The 23,125-nt window shown below is 30.4% G+C and overlaps 2 protein-coding genes across 6 annotated transcripts; one reads left to right on the top strand and one right to left on the bottom strand.

Moving 5' to 3' along the window:
• The first annotated feature begins 819 nt into the window (after positions 1-819).
• On the top strand, positions 820-9,332 carry LOC112802716 (uncharacterized). 5 transcript variants are annotated; one of them, XR_011882426.1, is made up of 9 exons: positions 842-1,466; positions 1,622-1,743; positions 2,622-2,758; positions 2,956-3,105; positions 3,506-3,579; positions 3,747-3,865; positions 4,110-4,193; positions 4,639-4,785; positions 8,771-9,332. XR_011882426.1 is itself a non-coding variant. In XM_029298572.2 (8 exons), the coding sequence occupies exons 3-8, from the start codon at positions 2,752-2,754 to the stop codon at positions 4,682-4,684; spliced, it is 480 nt and encodes a 159-aa protein (XP_029154405.1). In that variant the 5' UTR covers positions 842-1,466; positions 1,622-1,743; positions 2,622-2,751; the 3' UTR covers positions 4,685-4,865. The 5 variants fall into 5 exon arrangements, 3 of the variants coding, with proteins under 3 accessions (XP_025701836.1, XP_029154405.1, XP_072093943.1); XM_029298572.2 differs by lacking the exon at positions 8,771-9,332 and having other exon boundaries at positions 4,639-4,865; XR_003202510.3 differs by lacking the exon at positions 1,622-1,743 and having other exon boundaries at positions 863-1,466.
• Positions 9,333-9,482: 150 nt separating this feature from the next.
• LOC140173279 (uncharacterized) lies at positions 9,483-11,848 on the bottom strand. Its single transcript, XM_072196117.1, has 6 exons — positions 11,279-11,848; positions 11,025-11,165; positions 10,591-10,721; positions 10,059-10,458; positions 9,710-9,962; positions 9,483-9,550 (listed from the first exon to the last, which is right to left on the bottom strand). The coding sequence occupies exons 1-6, from the start codon at positions 11,846-11,848 to the stop codon at positions 9,483-9,485; spliced, it is 1,563 nt and encodes a 520-aa protein (XP_072052218.1).
• Positions 11,849-23,125: the final 11,277 nt, after the last annotated feature.

Genomic DNA, 23,125 nt, shown 5'->3' with positions numbered 1-23,125 from the left:
AAGCACTCGTATTTAAACGATATATGAAAAAATATAATTGAAATTTGTGTATCCAAGATATTAAAATTTTAAATAAAAAAATGAGAAAACATTTGTGAAGGGACTAGTTTGGTGCACGACATTCAATTTCAGGGACTAAAATGAGTCACTTAATGAAAAGTGAGGGACTAATTTGGTGCATATACAATGATGGCATAATGGATGACATGTGGACGAATACTGTTACGACATGTGGCACAACCGGACACGTGGCCAAATAACGTTGTGACACGTGGCACAACCATCCACTTCATCATGCCACGTGTCACTGGTCACCACATCATCATATCATATAATTACACATGGCCAAATCATGAAGTGACACGTGTCACATATAGTCCATGTCATCATGCCATGTCATCACGTCATTAATGAAAAATAGGTCAGGGACTAATATGGTGCATTTTTTTCAATCTCAGGGATGTAATTGGTGCAATTGGAATCTCAGGGACAATTTTAGTGCAAAACGCCAATCTCAGGAACTATTTTGGGGTTTAACTCGGACAAATATATATAATATTTATTAAATTTAACATGGCCATATTTTATTAATATTTTGTGTAAATTCACAAAATTATATATATTAATTATATGTCAAGTTGACTCATTTTATGCTAATTTCTTTTAAATTAATTAGAATATTTCTAATGAAATATTAGAATCGAATTGGGTCAAAAAAAACTCGGTTGGTGATAAGTTTTTTTCTATTTTCCTATTTTCCATTTTTTGGTTCTCTTATTTTTATAATTTTTAAATCCTTCAAACAAAATAAAATATAGCCTCCTATCGAGGCCCACATTACGGCCTACCAAGGCCCAATCTCCGAGCAGCCATATCTTGTACACTTGTCATTCATTTCTCCTGCTCCTCCACGCGACGGTAACAGCCCCATCTCCGACGACATTGCACCACTGATCTCCGACGACCATGGTTCTGAAAATTAGACCGACCCGACCTTGAACCGTGTTTCTCTACCGTTCGGATTGAATTGAGAAATCGCTAGACATAAAACCGTTTTGAAACCGCTGTATCGATTGGATACCGGCCGGTTTTCAATCACCTGCCTCAGACAGTGTCGTTTTGGCTTATTAAAAAAAAAAAAACAGGAATTGAAGCCTCGCACTCGCAGTCTCACACGAACCATCATCTGAGCACATTGCTCTTCCCTCATTTTGAGAAAGAAAAGAGGAGACAACCCTACCATTCACCGCCGCCGCCGCCGCTCTTCTCACCGCCATGGTCCCACCATCGTGTGGTCGTCCTCCATCGTCCCCTCTGCTGTATTCTCCAACGCCTCTGTTCATTCGCCAACTTCTTCGTGTCGCATCGCTAGCTCCAGTTCGTCAGTTCGTCGCCCATCGTCCGTGGTTGTCCGCCGGCGTTCTTGCTCAATCTCGCTCATACTCTACTCACTTCTCAGACCGAAGGTAATCTATGTTTTCTTGATTTTATTTTTGTTTTTAATTTCTTTCTTATACCTGTTTTCTCTGTCTTCTTGCGTAGTTTATTGAGATTCATACTCTGTTCGCTGTTCATTCGGTAATGGCTATTTTCTCTCTTATTTTTTTTAATTGTTGTTCAGACTTCAGATTCAGAGAGGTTCCTCATCTTTGCTTGCTTGGATCAGTATGGTTTAGGGTATTCATTTCCTGAATGATTTGAAGCAGAATTTAAGTGGACCAATTTAATCTTGCTTGTTTTTTGGTATAATTTAATCTCCTTTGTTAACCTAATTTAATCTTGCTCGCAGTAAACCCCATCTATTCAAGCAGCTTTTTTTTATGAGTGCTAAAATTATGATAGCAATAGCCGTCAACAGCTTTTTTTTTTTAAATCTTGCACTGTTTGGGCAATGGGCAGTATATTGTTTGCAGTTTCCTTTTGCATCTTATTAAATGCATTGCTTATTGAATCTAATCAGAAGCTATGATGATGAATTTTGTAGCATTGGTGTGCTTATTCTTCTTCTTCTTCTTCTTCCTCTTTGTTTGGGACATACACGGTAGGATACTTTTAAAGATTTTGATTAATAGAAGTTAAGTTCTGTTCCGATTATAGCTTGCAAATTCTTACTAGGTTTTGTCCAGGGCCTTCGATTTAATTTAGTTTAGAGTTATTTGTTATCAAAGAAGTCACATTTGAAATTCTTTTTTCTTTACTTTCCTTTTTCTTTACTTATCTTGTTTCAATGTATGCTAACAGCTCATGAATTAGCCTCTGAAGTTGGAAACTCTTATTTCTGTACAATCAGTTCCTACATGATTTTAACTACAATATATAATTGGGATTCGTTTCTAGAAGTTTCTTGATATAAGTTTTCTTTAGCCTCTGTGTTGACTAGAAGAATGTAGTTCCATCATAGCGTATGGTCTTTAATGTTTGCTACTTTCTTGTATCTGGCTTTATTGTTGAGACAATTTGATTTGTTGCAGATTTACTAAGATCATAAGACTAGTTGATATAATGCTTTAAATTTGGATGATATTTTAAAGTTTATATTAGATTATAATTATGTTTTAGTGTGTTTATTAATATTTTATTTATTATTTTATTATAAAACGGTTATTCCAATTGAACTACAGTTGAACCGGTTGGATCAGTGAATCAGTAATTAAAGCGGTTCAATGACTGGTCCAGTTTTCAGAACCTTGCCGACGACTCACCAACTCTGAGCTCCATAGAATTCGCATTTTCCATCACCATACAGCCACCATGGATGGTATTCCATCTCATCTCACTCACTTCATTATTTCTTCTGTGTTCAAATTTTCTTTCGATTCAACTCGGTTGAGCTTGGAAGTAGTTCATAGTGTTCTGTTAATTTTCGATTTAGCTTCATATAAACGTGGGGAGTTTCAAATTTTCGTGTATTATAGCGAGCGAGTTTCATGATAAACATGTATATGTGTGTTTCAGTTGATTCACAGCCAACTATGGAAGAAACGATTCTGGTGGGCGATGACCTGATGATGGGTCCACCGTCACCTGTTGTGCCACCTGAAATTGCATCCCATGTTCTCCGCGGTGTTGATTTGTGTGATGGAATCCTTAAGAACCTGTTTTTATGTAAGCTTTCTTCTTTACATGTTACATGCTTGATTAAATATCTATAAGCTTTTTGTGTTTCACTTCATTTGTTGTAACTTTAGACTGGAAGATAAAGGATTTAGGCAATGAATGCAGTGGTAATTAATAAGAATTATAAAGTATGTATAACTTAGGACCATCAGCTTGCGATTTTATGTGACTAAAGTGGAGTTAAAATGTGTAGCAATATTGCCTTAATTATTTATATCTATTGGGTCTGAAGAAACTGGAGAGGCAATGATCTTAAAATTAAATAAGTTCCAAGCAACTGATAAATCCTCATGGTTTGTGTTGTTTGTCCCTAAGGTTTTAGTATTAGATGCCTGTTACAATGTTGTCTTTTCTGGATATTTGGTAAGCTTTATTTGAAACTTGTTAGGCTTGCAAATCAATGACATTGAACCATTCTGCCAGGATGAGCTTGCTCTTTATAAACAATGTGCTGAAAGAAGGGTGAGATGATTGTCATATATTACAGATATATTATTCTTTGTTCTTCTATCCTTCTTTTCCATCTTACACTCAACTCATATTGTTATTATTGTGGATGGAGTTCTGGGAAGTGCATTTAATTGTTAACGTATCTTCTTTCTTTTTCCTCGTTGGGTAAAAAAATGTAGGACAAGGAGATTAGGAATCGTCTTCAAGAAAGTGACCGGAAATTGGGTTCATCAATGCCTTTTGAAGAAGCCAAGGAGAGAGTTACCCAGCTTGAGAAAGAAGTTACGTCATTGGATAGGTACATTAAAGAGTAGTCACCAATCTAAGGACCTTGGTTTCATGCATTTGCATAAATTATGCTCTATATAGTTGTATTAAAGCTACAGTCATTAGTGTCTGTGGGTTGCATTTTAATAGGCTGTGTTTATCTTTCTTTCTCTGTCATTGAGCATTCAAACTAAATATTGGATGCATGTTTTTATGAATACAATGTAGAAATTCACAATGTATCGGTTTCTTATATTCATGTATTTCATGCATAGGCACCTCATTCTTGCTACTGGAGCTGAAGGCATGGAAGGTTTTCGACAAAGATGGAGTTTACATGGCCGCCTAACTGATACCAAGTAATGTTTGTCATCCATTATTGTCGTTTTGTCAAGTATAGTTTGTTTGGCATTTAAGTTATTTGATTAAGATTATGACTTGGTTATTGAATTTATAGAAAAACTCATTTTAGATTATGGTTTACAATTACACTTTTGTTTCTCAACTTTATAGAAAAACTCATTTTAGAAGATTCCTTTTCCAAACAAGTTTTAATTTCAACTGCTTCATATCTTCAAATTATTTCTAATCAATCTGATTACATGAGTATTTAATCTAGTGGCCTCTGCCTTTGCCATTGCTAAATTTGCGGAGCTAATAGCCAATAAGATTATTCGATAAGTTTATCACTAAGACATCAGTGTCATCATTATTAGTTCATGTTGCTTCTTGTTACTTTTCAATTGTATGCTTGCTTGGTTTTACTTGTTCACTTTTATTTTGTTACGTATGGATTTGATGCAGGAAAAGGTTGGAGTCCTTAAAGCAGGGCATAGATAGCAGAAAATGAGGATGAGTCCAACAACAGAAATTTGGTTCCTAGGTGAAGGTTGAACCTGCATCAGGGGGGCACCTTGTTATATGCATCCATCCAAATCGTTTAGAAATATGGTATTCCGATTATTTGTTGTCGTAAATTTAACGATGTATGTATTTTGGTGCCCTCAATAGTCAATATTTTCATTGGCCAATTTTATGGTGCCTTTTGTTTGGTGTCTAATTTTTGCCTAAATTACCTTTTATAGCAATTTTAAAATATTTAAAATTTTTTAACTTTTATACTTTTAAATTTAAAATTAATCATTTAACTTATTTTAGCAATTAAACAATATCTTTTAGGCACCATAGCAAACACCATTTTCATTCTACCTGTGCTCCCTCTAATTTCTAGGGAAAATAGTCACGTTATATCTAATGTGATCAACTTAGAACTCAATGCTACATATTTGTTAGGTTTGTAGCAAAGATGAAAGATGTCATTTCCTTCTGATAGGATTTCAGAAATGTGTGATTTTAGGCTTTAATTAGTTTAGCTTTTAACCGGTATAGATTTTATTTTATTTTCAAATTGACATCGTTCAAAATTACCATAGTTTGATATGTGAGAAAACACTAGACAATTATTTTATCTATTATAGTTATTATTGTTTGTATTTATTATTTTTAACAGAGTCTATAAAAAATATTGTAGTTTTAAAAAAGTTATTTTTCAAATGGAAACTTTAGTAAATTGCATGTTTAGAGTGTTAAACAAAGCGTCTGATTGTCTTGTCATTTTTTCATCTTCCCAATTCACATTCATTTTTCATCTCCCCAATTCACATTCACTTGCTTTCAAATGGTGTCTAGATAATTGCTAGTTAAAACTTAAAATGGATGTGCTTTTCAGATTTTGAGTGTTACCATGAGGTCAAAGTAAATTAATTAATAACTTGTTTTTGCGTTTCCACGTTTATGTTGTTGGGACATTAAAACTAAATATTAATATATTAATTAACTATTTATTTAACCTTCCAAACGTTGTGGTTTTTATTATTTTTTCTTTGGTTTAATATTTTTGTTCTGAGGGTTACCTGCAACGTTGATTTGGATCTGAACATGAGGTCCAGATTCTTTTGTATGGCAGCGTCCGACTTATTGATGTCGAGATGTTGCTTGTCTGAGTTCCTTGTAGAGGAGGAGGATGGTATCTGCAAGAGACTCTGATGCTTAAGTTAGTAAAGGTTTTAGGCAGATTTTTAGTAGATTAGAATGTAGATTATATTTGAAGGATGCCAGTGTATTTATAATAGAGTTGATGACCACTTTTTTTGGAAAAGTTCCATCTTTATTGATGGATAACTATTCCCTTTATCTTGGGAGTTTGTTGGAAACTATCTTTTTTAGGGAAAATAAAGATTGTAGGAGAGATTCGCGGAGACAATTACTTGCTTGGACAAGTGGAGCTGGACTCCCTTGCGGTGTCCGACCTCTTCAAAGAGATCGGGTATGGATGAAGATCTCTTTCCAGGATTGGTCTGTCAATCCTTATTGGGTCTGGCTTTAGTTGCTGGATTAGGGTATGAATAATATTCCTGCTTGAGTCCTGAACTTTATGTAGGTCGAGATCAAGCAATTCGTGGCTTCTGCTTAGACGTCAGGTACCCTGCCTTTCCATAGGTTGGATACTCGATGTGTTTTGAAAATTTGAATGTTGCCTCATTAAATGAGGGGCGAACGTTGCGCAGCAGTTTTTCTTGGGATCCTGCATGTTTTAAAGAGGAGTTTAGAGTCATTATGTCCATTGTCTCCTATAAAAGCGTTTTTGGCTCTTCTTCTTCTCCTTTCCCAACTGTTGAAAGCTTTTTCATTTTCTTCTCTCTTTGCAAAAAATCTTTCTTCTTCTGTTCTTGCCTTCTAGTTGCTCTCGATTCCAAGATTTCTTCATCTTGGATCTTTTAAAGATTTTGCTTTATGGAGAGGAAGGTTTGTGATTTGTGGCTTTGAGGTGCCCCTCCTTCTTTGAATTTTCATCGAGGTTGGTGCTTCTATTTATGTTATCAGTAGCTTTGTGTTCTATTTGTGGCGTGGCTGTTTTGAATGGCTTTCGAATAGAAATGCTAGCAATGTGCTTCTTTGGGTGTGCTTCTTGGATTTCGGCGGTAGTCTTACTTGTTTTCTTTGAGACTTTTTGTTGATTATTGTCATTTAGTCTAAAAACTTCTTAGTTTGAAAACTTCTTTTGTAACCACTTTTGTTGATTAGACCGCAACGGCTTTTTGTTGATTGAATCGCAGTCGGTTATCTGGGACTTTTCTAAGTTTTTGTGGAACTATTGTTACTGTAACTGTTTTGTTGTTTGTTGTCGTATTGTTCCCAATGGTATTGCTGCTATGTTGTTACTGATAGCATAGGAGGGACATTGTTTTGGTGTTTATTTGTAGAAAAATTTCTGAAAATGGCTCTTGTTGGTTTTACTTGTTTTTGACCGACTTCTTTTCGACGACGTCTGAGTTGTTGGAGTAACGATTTCTTTATTTTGCATATATAGGTATAGCTTATATGTCACGTGCTGTAGTTTTGAATATGTCGACTAAGATTCCTCTTAGCTTTTTTACTTGGGTAGATACTACCGTTCTTTTTTTGTGTCCCCGTAGTTGATAAGGAATACTGTGATGTACTCTGTAGGCATCATAAAATATGTGATAACAAGGAAGATGAGAGGAATTACGAGTTAGTAGTACCTGATCCTAAAGAGAGAATTTGTTTTCCTCCTTTGGACAAGTCGGAACGCCCATTCTTTTATGCCTATGGTTGTTTTTCACCAAATTAGGCATTTCTCTCCCTTTTACCGACTTTGAAACGAATATCCTTTGGGCTTGTAATGTGGCCCCTTTCCAGCTTCATCCAAACTCCTGAGCCTTCTTAAAAAATTTTCAGCTTCTATGTCGGGAGCTTGAGGTCTGACCTTCTAGTAAGCTTTTCTTTTATCTGTTTGTTTTGACCAAACTCGGGACGTTGAAAGGGAAGGCTTCTTGGTTTTTCTTCTGCACCATCCAAGGTAAGGAAGTTTTTTCCATTTTTGATAAATCCTTTCATGACTTTAAAAATCATTTCTTTAAAATTCAAGCCGTGGAGGGTGCCCGACCTTTCTTTTTGGATGGGAATGACGAGCTTTCCTTTCTCCTATATTGGCAAAAAGAACCTGTAGTTAGGGGTGGCAAGCGGGGAAACCCGCCTCGCCTCACCCCCACCCGCCCCGCCTAGTGAGGTGGTCCTAGAATTCCACCCCACCCCGTCTAACTGCGAGCTGGCGGGTTAGCGGGCTAAGTCCGCCAAAGCTCCTCTTTTTTTTTTTTACTATTAACTACTAAATAATATATATATAATTTCACAATCATAATAATAAATTTATAATTTCTAAAGGAATAAAAAATTAGATTTTATATTCATAAATATTAAAATTTTTTGTAATTATAAATATCTAATAAACATAATTATAAACCAAGTTTTCATCCAAAACATAAGTATAAATATTCTCTCCAAAGCAAAATAAACATAATTTAAAACATAACTATAAGTATTGTCTCCAAAGTAACATAAACATAATCTAAATCACTCAATTTTTATCTTCATACTCTTGTAAGTTAGGTTGGGAGAAGTTAGGTTTTGCCAAAAAATTATAAAAATACCCCATCACTAAAAAAACACTAAACCCGGCGGGGAAGCCCGCCCTGCCCCGTCCCGCCCGAAACCCGCCAAAGCCCGCAGTTTAAGCGGTGCAGGTTAGGCGGGCTTTTGCTATTTGGCGGTCCCAATTTTTAAATCTGGTATGCCTTTTTTGGCGGGTTACGCGAGCTGACTCGGCGGGTTTAGGCCCGTTTGACACCCCTACCTGTAATAGTCAAATATAGCTTAGATAGCCTAGAAGAAGTTGAAAAGTATTTTGTGAACGTGTTGCAAGAGTGTTGGGGCTGAGCTCCTCACTTGGACATAAAAAGGTTCTTAGGGAACCCCGGTCAACTCCGGTCCAAGTTAGGTAGTTTCCTGATCTCTTAGCTTTTACGACTTTTCAGTTTGTATTTTTGTTATTTTAATGTATTTTGTATTTTTTCAGAGACCATGGCTTCCAAGACTTTTTCTATGAAGTATCTGCGTCAGACTAAGAACACCATTGTGGTTTGAAGTCTCCAAGGTCAAGAAACCGGTGGCACCTCCTCCTGTCCTTCCCCACAAAAAACGGATTCTGGTCCTGCTTCCTAGAAGAAGCCCATCCCTAATCCTTCTGTTTGCCTGATTCTCTTCGACCCGACTTTGGAAAGCTCAGGTACCTTGTCTTGCTCGTCACCTTCAGGGCCTCCTCCCAAAAAACAGAAAATTGTTGGGGAGTCAAGTATCAATGATAAGGATTTTGACGGGTTTGCTTGGAGCGAGAGGAATATTTTGCCCCATCGCCAGATAGCCATGGACAAGGTTGTCAAACTCGCGAGTCTAGGTAAACTCGTGGAGCTGACCTAGACTCGACTCGTAGATTCGTACGAGTTTACCTGTTATATATTTTTTAAAAAAATATATATATCATGTATAATATATATATTTACTCAGATATAGACATTCGAATCTAACAATTTCAACATCGAAACACATAATAAATTAACCTAATACTAAAATTACAAGTTACAACAAGTACTTTGGATCACACATTTAAATCATTCACAAGTATCTATCTAGTTCAACATAAAACACACAATTACACAATCAAAGGTTCATAAGACATAACCAAAACACAAAAGAAAACAACAAAGCAACAATTAAATTTCTAATAAACTCTAAAACTCAAATCCTCCAATATCTTCATCTTCCATGGCATCAACATCATCATCTTCACCATCTTCATCTGAAACATCATTTCTTTCAGCCTCAGGTTCAACACGGCCAAGAAAATCATCATCATCATTCACATATTCATCTTCTTCCTCTATTAAATTTTGTTGTGGATCCCTAATAAACTCATTCTCACCTCCCTCACCCATGTTGAATTCATTACTATTCATACCTGGAATAGCAAATTCATTTCTATTTGGATCATCATTAGTATTGTTATTCGTTGGCAAGTGAGAATGCTCAACACTTTCAGCAATATTTTCATTAACATCCTCAGTTATCCACTCATCATCAGAATGCACTGCATCAAATTCAAGTTTTGGAGTTTTTCTAATTTGCTTGCCCTTTAACTTCAAATTATACATCACATACACTAAATCATTCATTTTCTTTTGATGCAACCGATTTCTTCTCTTTGTATGAACCTACAAACATATAGTGCCAATAGTTAATAAAAATACAAAAATTAAAATTAAAATAAATAATGAATAGTTCTAAGGAAGTAAGGAATAAGGAATTACCATTTCAAATGCACTCCAATTACGCTCACAACCAGATGAACTACAAGTTAAGCTTAGAACTCGGATAGCAAACTTCTTTAGTTCTGGACAACTATCTCCATAAAAGTCCCACCACTCAGCAGGTAGCATGGTCTTCCTACTACTCTTTGCAGTTTCATTACCAAAGAGGCCTCTAGCATAATGAAAGTCAGGAAGCTGTAGACCAACTTTTTTCCTTTCTTCTTGGTTAGGAACCAGTTTTTTCAAACAACTATATAGACCAATCTTAATGTCAGCATCATCAACCATGAAATTTGGTTCATAGTGATAATGAGGATTAAGATAATACGCAGCTGCATGCAATAGTCTATGCAATTGACTTTCCCACCTTCCATCAATAATTTCCCATATAGGTTCATAACTAAAAATAACAATGCAAATGAATAAAAATAAGAAAATTAAATAAATAACTGAATATAAGAAGAAAACATGGTAACATGATACATTGATAATCAAATATTAAAGCTTTCAATTAGTCAAGACTCAAGATTACCTCTTTTTAACACAACCGAAGTTAGTCTTGATTGTTTCTTTAGCGTTTCTCATGCCTTCAAAGATGAAACCTATGGCTGGTTTTTCATCTGAATCAACCAAGCGAAGGACTGTAATGAGAGGAGCAACAGCCTTGAGGCATATGACAATATTCTTCTATAGCCTACTATCCAAGGCCATGTTTTGGACTCTTATTCCTTCAGGCGTTGATGCAACCTTAGTTATCTTCTAATCAGCAGAAGTAAACATAGTCATCAACGGTCCTTTATTATCATGAAGACAAGTGAGAGTCAAATAGGCAGTGGCGAATCTTGTGGCACCTGGCCGAACCAAGTCATTTCCCTTTGTAAAATTTCTCAACATGCTAATGAGCATACTCCGGGAGTAGATAAAAGTGGTGATTTTTCTTCCCTTTTTTATGGTTGTTTCATGCACCTTTAGCTTCTTTTCAAAATCCTCCAATATCAAATCTATGCAGTGTGCAGCACATGGTGTCCAATACAAACTTTCTCTAGTCTCCATCATTCTTTCTCCAACAGCCTTATAATTAGCAGCATCAACCAGTTCTCTTCCACTCTGATTTAAATTCAGTAAGCATTTCATCAATATTGTTCACTGCTTTCTTTAATTGGGTTTCTCTTAACTCATGGTAAGAAGGGGGGTTTGTAGCCAATTCCATATCTCTCAACCATCTCACAAAACTTTAAAAATTCGGGATTCTTAATAACATTGAAAGGAATAGCACTTGTATAGAAAAATATGGCACATTGTTGATCACATTGTTCCGTTAGATCCTTCTTCATCATTTGATTTATTGTTGATTGAACTTGAGCCCCTTTTCCTTTTGTGACAAAGTTGCGAATATCTTTCCCCTTTTGTTGAGAATTGTCCTTCTCCTTTTCTGTTTGTTCAGGATAATCCTCATCATCACCGAATCTTCTCTTCTTTAATGATGCTTCTTTAGCCTCCACACAGACTTTCAACATCACAGCCTTCACTTCTTCAGGTACTGAAGCACAAGGCTCTGAATCCTCTTTAGTACCGGCAAGATGATGCTTGAATCTATAAATCCCTCCGCTTATAGTCTTTGAGCAATAATTACACTTCACTTTTTTACCATTGTCTTGAACATCAATCCCATGTTTCCATCCTATATCACTTCTATTTCCAGTTGCATTTTTCCTCCTAGAAACAGCAGGTGTAGGTCTAGGAATACTAGGAAGCGAAGACCCTGTCCCTGAACCAACATTCTCAGACATTTTGTAATTTTATCCCTAAAAATCAACAACCCAAACAACAAATTCAGATTCAGATTATCCACTAACTAAATTCATATTCAGATTATCTACTAACTAAATTCATAACTAACACTAATTTCAGCTACACTTACAACAATAATGTTCAAAAGATGAAAAATTTTCAGCATCATAATTCATAAGACTTAATCAATAATCATCACTCCAAATACAGTACAGCAAGCAATACTTTTGTGATTCGGAATAATATACCACCCAGTTAACCCAAAAGTCCATTCTCATTGTCATATGAACCCCCTTTGAGGTCATCAATATAATCAAGCATAAACAAATTAAAACAATGGCAACCAGTCAACCACCAATACTCCAATACTCACTTTATCACACAACAGATACATTTTCATTTAAATTAACAATTCGGACTTCAGAGTTTCAATTAAACTAACACAGTAAGTCAGTAACACTAACTAACAATTCAGACTTCAGAGTTTCAATTCAGACTTTAGAGTTTCAATTCAGACTTTAGAGTTTCAATTAAGATATTTTAGAGTTTCAATTCAGACTTCAGAGTTTCAATTCAGACTTCAAAATTTCAGTAAACTAAACATAACTATATAACAGAAGCAGAAAACAAAAGAAAAAAAATATATAACAGAAGCACTATCCACACATTTTAACCATGATTGAAGCATGAAGCATGAAGTACATATTACAGAAGCAGGCAAGCAGCATCAGTTTTTTTTCACACATTAATTTTTTTTCAACAGATCAAACGCAGATCAGGGCCTTAATAAATTTGCAGAATTGAATAATTGCAACCAAAATTGTTAGCATTTGAATTAGTTTAACAAAATTACCTTAGAGATGGGCAGACTTTATCACTTGAAGCAGATCGGCAGTGCTTCAGTGAAGAAAAACAGAACAAGGCCGATGAGGGCAGAACAGGGGAGGGGAGGCAAACGGCGTGGTGGTGGGCTCTGGCGCTGTGCGACTTTGCGTGGTGGTGGCCTGGTGGGCTCTACGAGACTGCGACTCTGCGTGGTGGTCCTTCACTAGGCTCTGCGACGCTGCGTGGGTGAGCGGTGGGGGATGAGGGATGAGGCTAGGGGAGGTGAGAAGGCGAGGGATCCGTCTGGACTCTGGCGTCCGGCCTCTGCGTGGCGGCGCAGACAAGGTCGCCGTTAGATGGTGGAGGGAGTGAGGAGTGAGGCTGGCCGTGAGGGTTTGGTGGAGGGAGTCACTAGGGTTTCGAACTTCACTTCTTCATTAGTGGGTGTGGGTTTAGGTTACCGGGTTTGGGTTAGCCACTTAGCTGTAGGGTTTTTTTTTCTGGGCCAAAACGACGCCGTTTTGGCGAAAATGGGCAACGAAATTAAACTCGCTGACTCGCTAGCAAACTCGCGAGTTTGCACGATTTTATCCGAGTCAACCCGAGTCTACCCAGAAACGAGTTTATGTCCGAGTCAACTCGATTCTACTACCTAAACTCGTAAACTCGTACGAGTTTACGAGTTAACTCGCGAGTTTGACAACCATGGCCATGGATGATGTGGCTATTCAAAATCACCTCAACCATATGGCCCGTAATTGTATCCGTATGGTGGGAGTGGGCACTGCTCTGGCTAAAGAGCTAAAAAAGACTCATGTACGTGCCACCCAAGCCTTTTTGGACTCTATCGAAGCTGAAATGGAAAGGCTGAAGGGTTTGAAGGAAGAGTTAGAATAGAAGAATGCCAAACTAAAGTCTTACTTGGAGAAAGCCCGTTCTCAGGCGATAAAGGCTGAGGCTGCAGCATTAATGGCTGAGGGGGTAAAAAAGAGGGCCGAGGGGAGTTATACTCAGACCTATGGAGAGTTGATCAACCTTTGGGAGGAGTTAAAAAATGCCCGGGAGGAACATGCCGCCCTTCAGGAAAATGTGGTCGCAGGAATGGACGAGATGTTTGAAAATTTAAAGGCTCAAGTCTGAGTCCTTGCCCCCGTCCTAGACCTTTCCTTGCTCGGCCAAGACAACATCGTCGTTGACGGGAAGATCGTGTTGGCCCCTGATGAGGATGAGGGGCCTCCTCTCAACCCGAAGTCCCAAGGCAGCCGACCTCCTCAGTCTCCCGAGGTCCAGGTCGAGGTTGAAAATGCTAAGACTCCTTCTTCACCTCCTCGTCCTATCCTAGCCGTCCCGGTTTTTGTGCATCCTCCAACCCATCCTGTCAAGAGTAAAGATGCCCAGACAGGTGAAGATCTCAACCCGCTTCTTGGCAAGACTTCTTGAATTTTCTTTAGTCTTGTTTTGGATATTTGGAAGGACTTGACTTGTGGGTCTTATGACACTTAATATAGTTTGCTTTCTCCACAATCTATATAAAGTAGTATTCAAGTTACTTTCTTACGTTTAAAGAAATTTTTTGTATTTTAAATGAATGAAGCTAGGTCCTTTTGAGGTTGAATATAGTTTTCCTAATTTTGGATCTTAAGAACTTTGTTAAGTTATGAGTTTTCCTTCATAGTTCCGACTTTGAGTAGTCGGTCTTTATTAAGTTATTTCTACAGCTCATTTTTTCATCTGGCCTTGAAGTCATTTTTCACGAGTTGTTTATATAAATTCTTACATTAGGCCGGTGCTACGGACCTTGGACTTAGGCAAAAACATTGAATAAGACACATCAATATGTCAAAAAAATTCGTAGAATCAATGGATTTTGATGGTGAGTTATTTGTTATCCTAAATACTAAATAAGTAGTATTAGTCCCTGAAAAAAAAAAAAAGAAAACAAGTTTACAATTCATGAGTCGAAAGAAGAAAAGAAAACCAAAGAATAAAATTATTCAAGTAAACGATAAAAAAATGTTAAATAAATGTTTGAGGTGAAATTTTTTTAAAATAAAATAATTTATATTGAGATACAAATTTTGAATAATTTTTTATCAATTATATATTAATATTGGGCTTTAGGTTTTAGGTTTTACTTGCATATTTTTTTTGTTTATTCTAGAAATTATAAATACAAAAAGAGAAAACAAAAATCATACATTACTATTTTTAAAATAAAAAGATTATTTATTATCCTATTTTTGTTCTTTTTTTATTTTTAAAATAAACAAAAATTAAAACAATAAATAATTATACTTTACAATTTTAATTCTTGTATTAAAAAATTCGAATATCATTTTGATTATCTACGGTCTAATGATTTTATTTCTCCAACTTATCAAGGGGCTACAAAATTAATGCGAATTATTTAAATTAAATTCATGTCATTTGATAATAAAAAAATGTTAGACAAAAAAAATGTTTTTTAGAAAAAAAATATTTTTTAAAAAAAAAAGTTGTTTTAAGCAAATAAATCTAAGATAATTTTATTCTCAATTCATGTTATATTATTTAATTTTTAATAATTTAATTTTAGTTCATTAGAAAAAAAACTTTCAATTGTCACTACCGAAGGAATAATTTTAATCAAAATTGGAACTAAATCCAAATAATTGGGGGTATGATAAACTCGAACTAAATTTTAAATTATAAATTTAAATTTTTATATGACAATAGAAAAATGTTATACAAGTAAAATCTAAAACCTAAACTCTAATATTAATATATAATTGATAAAAAGTTATTCAAAGTTTATGTCTCAATATAAATTACTTCATTTTAAAAATATTTCATCTCAAACATCTATTTAACAATTTTTTTTTATTTTTACTGTATTTAAATAAATTTGTTCTTCTAGCTTTTTTTCCTTCTTTCCACTCAAGAATTGTAAATTTGTTACCTTATTTTCACTTATTGATGTCACTTATTTAGTATTTAGGATAAAAAAAAATAAATTACCGTCAAAATTTATGGACTTTACGATTTTTTTTAGATCAATTAATATTATTTTATCCTTTTTTTTTAATCTAAGTCAAGGTCCTATAACACAACAAGTATAATCACCCGTGTCATGCACGTGAGAAGATTGAAATTATAATTTTAAATTATTTTTTTGAAATTAATTTAAATTATAATAATTTGATTAATAAAAAAATAACATATTATGCATTTTTTTTAATTCGGTGTTAATTGGATTAATTCTAAAATAGTTATTAATCGGTTTTAATAATGTACTTTTTTCAATAAATCACACATGTATACTGAATGTGATCATAAATAATATAGTAATAATAGTTAAATCCACCAACAAATATATTAGCTATATTATCACACTATTAAACAAATTAAATATAAAGACTATTAACACTTATAAATTTATAAAATCGTATTTTTTTTGATTCGTGCGAGGGTTTACTTGTCAAATAAATTTAAAATATAAACAAAAAATATTTATAAGATGGACCTAGCATCACTTGAAAGAATCATGGAAAATAATCAACTTATCTTATCATCCATGAGAACCATTTCTACATAAGTCGTCTTATTCTTGTCAAATTTGTATGGGACTTTCCATAACCTTATAATTCTTGCCTTTATTTTTCAAACTTTTTTATTACATAATCTACCGTACCATAGGTAACACTGTTGATAGAATCGTAATTAGTAGCCCTTATGTATGAAAAATAATAAATAGAAGAAAATTTATGTCCGAGGTACGAATTTTTTAAATGATAAATTAAATAATTGTAACAATTCGCTATTACTCCTTCTCTCTCTATATATATATACACTAATTATACATGGTAATAATTAGCAAATATCTTCAATGGAGATACTTACTACAGTTAGGTGAAATTTATTTCATTATATTTTATTAACCTTTATGATTAATTCAATAGAGATACTTACTCAATATATATGTTATCTACATTAATTATATGCCAATATTTTTAGAAAAGAGCTAAAAAAGGAGATATATAAATATATATAATATCATTGCTATATAGGAAAGTAGGGCTGTCAAACGGGCTAGTCCGGTCCATTTAGGCCCAACACATTAAGCCAGTGGTTAAATGGGCTGGCCCGTTTAAGCCCACTTTATTCGCAGGCCAGAATTTTAATTTCTAGCTCGGACCGTTTATGGTCAGTCCAATGGGTTAAACGGGCCAGCCCGTTTATCATTTAATTTTATTTTTTGAAAAATATTTTGACAAAAAATACCACTTTTAGGTCAAAAATCTTTAAAAATAATATTTTTTTTAGCTGATAGGTCTGATTTTTAGGTCGAATCGAGAGAGATATTAACTAAAAGTACTGATTTTTTTGAAAAAAATGTAAAAAAAAATAAACGGGCCACCCATTTAGCACACAGGCTAGCCCGAAATTTAAACGGGTTTAATTTTAGAGGTAAAGTCCGTCCATTTAAATGGGTAAACGGATTGGTCCGATGAGTTTAGCCAATTTTGACGGTTCTAATAGGAGGCATACATAAATTGATACCTTTTTTTATTATATTATACAACTTAAAATTGTAGTATCATGTTATTATTAATTCTAGATACTTGCTATAATTATATCAAATTTAATTATGACTCTAAATAAATAAAATTTATAACATTCAATATTATTTTTTTCTTTTTACATTCAATATTTACTGTAAATATAAAAAGTAAGATAATTAATGAAAAAATATGAACAGAAAATAAAATATATTAATTAAAATTCAATTTGTTATCTAATTAATCTTGTGTCCATACGATAAAACTTTATGAAAATGTTATGAATCACAAACTTTTTTTATTCTACATAAAAAAAACACTATACGAAACTTTTAGTCGTACAAAAATAATTATAAGAATTAATTATTGATGTTGATATTAATCACAATTAATTATTGATATCCTATTTTTTTAAATATATTTTACCTTTTTTAAAATATAATGCATGTACCATGTAGACCTTTTATTATTATTATTATTATTATTATTATTATTATTATTATTATTATTATTATTATCCACTAATTGATATCAAATTAAATAGGTCACTATTAATATGTGCATCAACTATCTTCTAATAAAATTATTATACTTAAATGCAGATTAGAACTATATCAATTGATATAATTAGAATGATTAAAAATATCGATAATTGATACGTAGTTTAATAACGCATTGAATATTGATTATAATTAATTAATTTATATAAATTATAATAAATTGTGAGATTTGAATGGCTAATCAAATTAATTAATTGATATAATTAATTAATTATAATTGATTTGCTTTGACGAATTAAATGAAATAGATTTGGAAACACCTCAAGAGCATGCCACATCAGTTCCATTATTAAATACAAAAATTTTATTTTTATATAATAGAATAGAATAGAATAGATAGATAATAAATATATTTTCTTAAATTAGAGTAATTATACATTATTCATTAAATATTTATTATAATATTGTAATATAATTATAATAAAAATATTTTTATAAAATAAATTTATTTAGAGAAATATAAATTGGTTATTAATGGCCCTTGCCATTATCATATAATTATCATATTATATTATTATTATCATTATTATTATCAATATAATTAAAATGATCAAAAATATTTTCGATTGATAATTGATAAGTAGTTTAATAATGTATTAAATATTGATTTCATATAACTATAATAAAGATATTTTCTTAAATTAGTATAATTACGTATTATTGCTTAAATGCTAATTATAGTATAATTATAATAAAGATATTTTTATAAAATAAACTTAGAAGAGAAAATAGTGTATTAATTTTGGCGAGAAAATAGATTCACGAGGAATCGACACCTCACTTTCATTAGTTGGAAGAAAACCCAATTTTAGTATATTAAGTATATATATATATATATATATATATATATATATATATAATTACAAACGGTATGAATTTTTAATGCAGATACTAATTGCTACTAATAGAAAAAAATTATATAAATAGAAATTATTCAATCAATTTCGTATGACAAAACAATGGTTAACAAAAAGTATGGAATCTTTTTTTGACATACGTATTATGCCATACGTATAAATTATACGGGTTATTTTATAACTTCATATATATGTATAACAAAGCAGTTTAATATTATATTTTATCTATATTAATTATATGTCAAAATTCTGAAAAAAGAGATAAAAGTGGAGATATATAAATATGTATAATATTATTGTTATATATGAAGCAGTTTTATATTACTATAATTATAGAGACTTACTATAATTATATCAAATTTAATTATGACTGTAAATAAATAAAATAGGAAACAATCAATACTAATTTTTTTCTTTTTATAGTCAAAATTTACTGTAAATATTAAAAATAAAATCACTAATGATTAAAAATTTGAGTAGAAAATAAAACTCCATAAGCTAAATTCAATTTGTTAACTAATTAATTTGATGTCCATATATTATTATTATTATTATTATATATTGACTAAAACTGTGAATACATACTAATAAAATTATTACATACGAATGAGAATTAGAATTTTATCAATTATATAAATTCAAAATTATTATTATTATTATTGAATAATGATGATAATTCATGTGATAATGAATATTACCTATAAAATATCTAAAATTTAATAATATTCAACAGTAATTATGTAACAATTATAATTCAAAAATTACTGTATATGAAGTCACGTGAATGATTATTATAATTGATATAATTGCTATATATTCTCAATCTTATAGGTTGTATCAATTTAACTATATCAATTATATTCAAATTAGTAGTCAATTATTTTTATAAAAATTCTTGCTATAATCAGGTTATACTTATGAGATTATCTTGTATTAATCGTTATAATTAATTTAATAAAGATATTTATTAAGTATATATGTTATCTATATTAATTATATGCCAATATATATTTGTAAGAATGAGTTTAAAAAAGTGATATATAAATATATATAATATTATTGTTATATAAAAGTTAGATTTAAATAATATATTAAATATTGATTTGATATAATTATAATAAAAATATTTTTTAAAAATAATATAATCATATATTATTCATGAGCTAATTATAATGCAATTAAATATATAATAATATTCTATATTATTTATTTACCGTCATAATTTGATTTGATTGTTTTCTAATTTATTTACTTACATAAATGATTAAAATATATAACATAACTATCGTAATTATTATAATTTTATGATATAATTATAATTAACATATTTTATCATAATTAAATATTGATTTGATATAATTATAATGAAAATTATTTTCTAAAATAATATAATCATATATTATTTATGAGACAATTATAATGCAATTAAAGATATTATTATATCATAATGTCTACTTACTATATTAATATAATATCAAAAGATACATGTTTCATTATTTTTTATAGATAAAATCGGTTTTTATTGGCAACTAAATTGTGCTTAGGACAACGAAAAATTATATATTTAGGTAGAGTTTTTTTTGTCAAATATAATGAAAATACCAATAAAAAAATAAAGAATAAAAATAAACTTAAATAATATACTTGACACCAGTTTATTTTATTAATTATTAAATTATTTAAAAATAGTACATTCACGAAAAATAATCATAATATATAAATTGAGACAATAATTTAAAATTCTCTAATTATAATTTAATCAAATACTAATATTAAAACCAAAATTACTTAAACAATATTAAATCTATTCTAGTCTTTAGTCACGTATAGTATAAAGTCATTCTCGTAACGACAACTAACTGAAATAATATCGTAAGTATCAACATTTAAAATTCGTACAAATTTAAAATTAATAGTACATCAACAGAGTTAAAAACACAACGAAAATGATGACAAAAGTATTGAGAGTTTGGGACATTTATTTTGCAGCTCACAATAAAAATCTGAGGACACTTGCTGCAATAAGAGCAATTAAAAAAAAAGAAAAACAAAATCTGAATTTGAACCAAATTGACCAATTTAGGATGGTGAATCTAATGAAAAATTATGCAACCGAATAATTATAATAATTTGATAAAAAAGGAGGATGAGTAAATTATAAATGTTAGATAATTAAAATTATTGATAAGTAGTTTAATAACGATCTACTTAATTTTAATTATTTTAATTATAAAAATAAATTACAAATGTTAGATAATTAAAATTATTGATAAGTAGTTTAATAATGCATTAATAATTAAAATATCACAACTGATATTACAATTTTAATCGAATAATTAAAATTATAATAATTTACTCATCCTCCTTTAACCACATTCCATTAGGTTGGTCATAATAGGTGAGTAGATCCAACAATCATTCGGTAAAGTAGAAATTATTGCCCCTTCTTTGAACGCTTAGTTTGAATCCGAATCAGTGAAGACAACTCGATGAGATATTTTATAGATGTGATGCATTGTAAACGATTGTGGTAAAAGACAATTGAATTGGAACATTAGACGATAAGAACAACTTAGAGTAACAACAATTAATAAATTATTAAAAGAATAATATAATAGAATGAGTATATGAAAAATATTATAAAAAATTATAAATTGTACCTTAAAAGGATCAACTTCAATAAAAAATGAAGAATACATTCTTATTCTATGAAGTAGTAAAAAAAATACTAAATATAAAATTATGAGCTGACTCTCAAATTTAGATGTATGTACGGCAGAAAAACACTATTTATAGACCTTAGTAAAACAAAAATAAATAGGTAAATTAATTACTATTAAGGCAATTTGTTATTATGTACAGTAATTACGCATTATAATTGATAAGTAGTTTAATAGTGCATTAAATATTGATTTGATATAATTATAATGAAGATATGTTCTTAAATTAGTATAATTATATATTATTCATTAAATATTAAATCTACTTAATATACTAAAACTGAGTTTTCCTCAAATTATTAAAGGTGACGTGTCGATCTCTCATGCCTCTATTTTCCCTCCAAAATGAATGAAATTTTTTACATTCTAGATTATTTTATAAAAAATATCTTCATTGTAATTATATTATAATTAATATTTAATGAATAATATATAATTATACTATTTTAAGAACATATCTTCATTATAATTATATCAAATCAATATTTAATGCACTATTAAACTACTTATTAATTATTAATTAAAAATACTTTTAATCATTTTAATGATAATAATAATTAGTATAATTATATTATAATTAGTATTAGAAAATGAATGATATATAGTTATAATGGTCAAATTGTCATTTCTTCAAAATCTATTACTTTGAATTATAGAAAAATGATTAAAAGTATTTAAAAAATTATTTAATTATAGTAAAATGAATGATACATAAAAATTGTCAAATTGAATAAAAAATTGGAGCATCTTCGAAGCGAATAATTAAATTTATTTTAGAAAAATATCTTTCATTAATATAATTATATTATAATTAGTATTTAATGAATGATACATAATTATACTAATTTAAGAAACTGTCTTTATTATAATTATATCAAATCAATATCATATGATATGATATGATATGATAATAATATGCTATGGCATGAGTTATTCTAATCATAATAAAATTCTTTTCAATGCACGGGTTATTCGGTTATTTTGTACTTATAAGTCTTTTTAATAATAATAATAATAATAATAATAATCTACTTAATTTATTAAAATTAATTTTTTTAACTAATAAAAATTAGGTATCATTTCTTGATGAGTTTTTTTTCCAAAATAAAAATATTAATCTTTTATATATTTACATTTATTATTTATCAATTTCTTTTATTTTTATTTCTTATATTTGTTAAAGATTTTTTTAAATTATTGTTATTTAATTTATTTATTTTAGATATTAATTATTAATAAGTCCTCACAATTATTTTTCAACTATTAGTATTATTGGTATATTAGTATATTTTTAGAAATATTAGAAGTGAGATGCAATTTTTTATGAACTTTTTTATTTTCAATATAAAAGCGCTACTTTCAATAATATTTACTATCTTTTCAATCTATTTTAAAAAATATCTTTTTTATAATTATATAAAAATTAATATTTAATACATTATTATACTAATGTCAATCATTAAATATTTTTAATCATTCTAATTATTATATTAATTTATATAATTCTAATTCTCAATCATTATGTAAGTTTATATACACGTTGATACAAATTGATACTAATTATTAGATTAATTATATAATACTAATTGTTGACCATTAATATTTTTAATTATTATTTTTAAATTATTATTTTTAATTAAGCATAATTAGTAACAAATTGATACATACATTCATGGTGACAAATTGATATTGATATTAATTAATTAATTAATTAATAATAATAATAATAATAATAATAATAATAATAAAGGTCTAAACAGCACATATACACGTTAT

The sequence above is a fragment of the Arachis hypogaea genome, chromosome 5, assembly GCF_003086295.3.
Source record: "Arachis hypogaea cultivar Tifrunner chromosome 5, arahy.Tifrunner.gnm2.J5K5, whole genome shotgun sequence".
NCBI classification, from domain to species: domain Eukaryota; kingdom Viridiplantae; phylum Streptophyta; class Magnoliopsida; order Fabales; family Fabaceae; genus Arachis; species Arachis hypogaea.
The sequence above is the reverse complement of the archived record's forward strand: the minus strand, read 5'-3'. Positions and strand labels throughout refer to the sequence as shown.

Coding starts and splice junctions, on each gene's coding strand:
- LOC112802716 (XM_025846051.3), top strand. Junction 3,866..4,109: donor GAAGTTACGTCATTGGATAG/GTACATTAAAGA, acceptor TTTCATGCATAG/GCACCTCATTCTTGCTACTG. Junction 4,194..4,638: donor GGCCGCCTAACTGATACCAA/GTAATGTTTGTC, acceptor GATTTGATGCAG/GAAAAGGTTGGAGTCCTTAA.
- LOC140173279 (XM_072196117.1), bottom strand. CDS start 11,848: ATGTCTGAGAATGTTGGTTCAGGGACAGGGTCTTCGCTTCCTAGTATT. Junction 11,166..11,278: donor TTTTAAAGTTTTGTGAGATG/GTTGAGAGATAT, acceptor AATTTAAATCAG/AGTGGAAGAGAACTGGTTGA. Junction 10,722..11,024: donor ATTTTGAAAAGAAGCTAAAG/GTGCATGAAACA, acceptor ATATGCCTCAAG/GCTGTTGCTCCTCTCATTAC.